The 3,248-nt window shown below is 37.9% G+C and overlaps 1 protein-coding gene across 1 annotated transcript; it reads left to right on the top strand.

Moving 5' to 3' along the window:
• Nucleotides 1–326: 326 nt before the first annotated feature.
• Nucleotides 327–1,972, top strand: LOC104846196 (olfactory receptor 7A10-like). The gene has a single exon (XM_064279901.1). The coding sequence runs from the start codon at nucleotides 1,208–1,210 to the stop codon at nucleotides 1,970–1,972; it is 765 nt and encodes a 254-aa protein (XP_064135971.1). The 5' UTR covers nucleotides 327–1,207.
• Nucleotides 1,973–3,248: the final 1,276 nt, after the last annotated feature.

Raw genomic sequence — 3,248 nt, 5'->3', positions numbered from 1 at the left:
ATAGCAACCCTATAGTTAAGCAGGATGTAAAAGGAAAAACACTTAAAATGTGGGGCTTCTTATCCCTGGAGGCACTCACTGTCAGCTAGATCACTGTCAGCTGGATCAGCTATAATCTGTATATGAATCACCTAATGTAGTGGAATGAATTGTGTCCTCCCAAAATGTATGCACAGCTGGAATCTCAGAATTGATCTTAAAAGAAAAAAGGTCTTTGCAGATGTAGTTAATTAAGAATCTCCAGATGAAATGATTCTGGATTTCGGGTTGGCTGTAAATCCAATGACTGAGGTCATTATGAGAAGAGAAGAGGACACAGAGACACAGAAAGAAGAAGGCCACGTGAAGATGGAGACAGAGACTGGAGTGACGTGTCTACAAGCCAAGGAACACCAAGGATTGCTGGCAACCACCAGAAGCCAGGAGGGAGCCTTCAGAAGGAACCAATCCTACTGACACCTTGATTTTGTACTCCAGGCCTCCTGAACTGTGAGAGAATCAATTTCTGTGGTTTTAAGTCACCCAGTTTGGGGTAATTTGTGAGCTAGGAAAAATTACCTAGGTAATTTGGCATTCCTGGGAAAGTAATACAACTGGGAACTTGTTATAATCAGATTCTGATTCAGTAGGGGCAGCCTACTGATTCTGCATTTCTAACAAGCTTTCAGGTGAGGCTGATGCTTCTAGTCCATGGATGACACTCTGAGGAGAAAGGAGCAAGGTGATTCTATCTCAGAGAAATGTATGGGGAGAGAGTGCTGGCTTTATAAGGTAGGTTATGATTAGGGGTTAATTTGCTAACTTGGAAGGCGGTCAGTGGTAGAAAGAATAGCTGCATTTTTAATACTCTGAATATTCAGCTGAACATGATCCACTGACAAAATACAGGGTTTTATTTATTTTATGTGTAAAATACAATTCTTGTATTTATGTTTATTATGTGAAAATTATCATCTGTCATAGTGCTGTTGGTTGGTGATGCCTATTTGTTTGTAAAGTATTCTTCCTGTTTCTTGACAGTCACACCAGCTACATGGAACTAGAAAACCAAACACAGATTTCAGAATTTATTCTTCTTGGACTCTCAGAAGAGGAAGAACTCCAGCCTTTTCTTCTTGGCCTGTTCCTGTCTATGTAATAGGTCACCTTTACTGGGAACCTTCTCATCATCTTGATCATCATTACTGGCTCCCACCTTCACACTCCCATGTATTTCTTCCTCTCCAACCTGTCCTTCATAAATGTATGTTTCTTCTCCACCACTGTCCCAAAGATGCTGCTGAACATCCACACCCATAACAAAGCCATCACCTATCAAGGCTGCCTAACTCATATGTATTTTTTCACTCTTTTTGCAGAGTTGGATGTTTTTCTCCTTTCTATAATGGCTTATGACCGGTTTGTGGCCATCTGTCACCCACTGCACTACACAGTCTTCATGAATCCCAGGCTCTGTGGCTTGCTGCTGCTGCTTTCCTGGATATTAAGTGTCTTGGATTCTCTGCTACGCAATTTACTGATATTGAGATTGTCCTTCTGTACTAACTTGGAGATTCCCCTCTTCTTCTGTGAAATCAATCAGGTTATCCAACTTGCCTGTTCTCACACCCTCCTCAATATCATAGAGAAGTATTTTGCTACTGTGGTGATGGGCATTATTCCCCTCGCTGGCATCACATTTTCTTATTCTCAGATTGTCTCTTCCATACTGAGAATTACATCAGCAAGGGGGAAATATAAGGCATTTTCCACTTGTGGGTCTCATCTTTCAGTTGTTTCCTTGTTTTATGGTACAGGTCTTGCGGTCTACCTCAGTTCTACCACTATCCAAAATTTCAGGGCCAGTGCAATAGCCTCAGTGATGTACACCATAGTCACACCCATGCTGAATCCCTTTATCTACAGCCTGAGGAACAAGGACATAAAAAGGGTACTGAAAAGTCTTGTTGGGATTGTCACTTTAAATGAATGACAAAAATGTTTGCCTTGGGATAGGGTAAGATTTCACAAATATCCCAGAACCAGATTGGCATTCAGAAATTCTGATTTTTTTTTTTTGTTGTTCGTGTGTCTCTGAATCTTCACACATTTCTGATGTTTTATGTTTTTACTTTCCCAAAAATAATTTCCAACTTCAGAACAGAACTAATTTGAGAGTATCCACTTGTTTAAAGTGGTCATAGTTATTTCTAAAAACATACTGTCTTCAAGTTCATTTTCTCTTTCATGGCAAAATTATGATGAGTCATAAAAATCTCATGGGATAATAAAAGCTTGGAGCTTAAATTTTTGCTTGTGGCTTACTGTGTATTTGAGTTCTGAGATCTCTTTTATTAGATGTGAGTTTATTTTTCCATTCTGTACCCCTATCTTCCTACCACTTTTACAATTTAGGTGTAATAAACTCAATTATTTTTTAAGTTATCATGAGACATTTTACTTTCTTCACCGAGAGCTTTTTCTCTTATTCGTTGATGTCTAGTATGACAACAAATAACCTATTTCAAATTGAATGATAATAAAAACAACTTGAAATTTTGTGGGATGCAGCTAAAGAAATGCTTTGAGGGAAATCTATAGCTTTAAATATTAATATTAGATAAAGAAGAAAGGCCTAAATCTATTATCTCAGTTTCTACCTTAGAAGCTAGGAACAAAGTATAACATGAACCCAAAGTAGATATTAGGAAGGAAATAACAAATATAATCAAAGAAATCAATAATAAAAGAAAAAAGATAAGAAAAAAACCTTAATTAGATGGCTTGAAAATACTCAAAAATTAACAAATGCCTAGAAAGAAGGGGCAAGTAAAAAATGGGAAAAACACAAATTACTAAAAACGAGTGAGATCCTTAAAAATGTTCAGGTATTAAAATAATAATAATTAATTACCATAAACAACATAGTGGAAACCCTGGTGGCGTAGTGGTTAAGTGTTAACCAAAGGGTCGGCAGTTCAAATCCACCAGGTGCTCCTTGTAAACTCTATGGGGCAGTTCTACTCTGTCCTATAGGGTTGCTAGGAGTCGGAATCGACTCGACGACACTGGATGGGGTTAAACAACATTATGCCAATAAATTTTACACCTGAGATGATATAGACACTTTTCTTGAACAACAAAACCCAGTAAAAACAACTCAGGAAGAAACAGAAACTCTGAATAGCTCTGGGCTTATTTTTTAAATTGCATTTGTAAACCCAAACTATCCCACGAAGAAAAATCCTGGACCGGATGTTTTTCCTGAT

Source organism: Loxodonta africana, chromosome 3 (assembly GCF_030014295.1).
Source record: "Loxodonta africana isolate mLoxAfr1 chromosome 3, mLoxAfr1.hap2, whole genome shotgun sequence".
Classification (NCBI taxonomy): domain Eukaryota; kingdom Metazoa; phylum Chordata; class Mammalia; order Proboscidea; family Elephantidae; genus Loxodonta; species Loxodonta africana.
Note: the sequence above shows the minus strand (reverse complement) of the source record. Positions and strands in the feature narration are given on the sequence as shown.

Coding starts and splice junctions, on each gene's coding strand:
- LOC104846196 (XM_064279901.1), top strand. CDS start 1,208: ATGTATTTCTTCCTCTCCAACCTGTCCTTCATAAATGTATGTTTCTTC.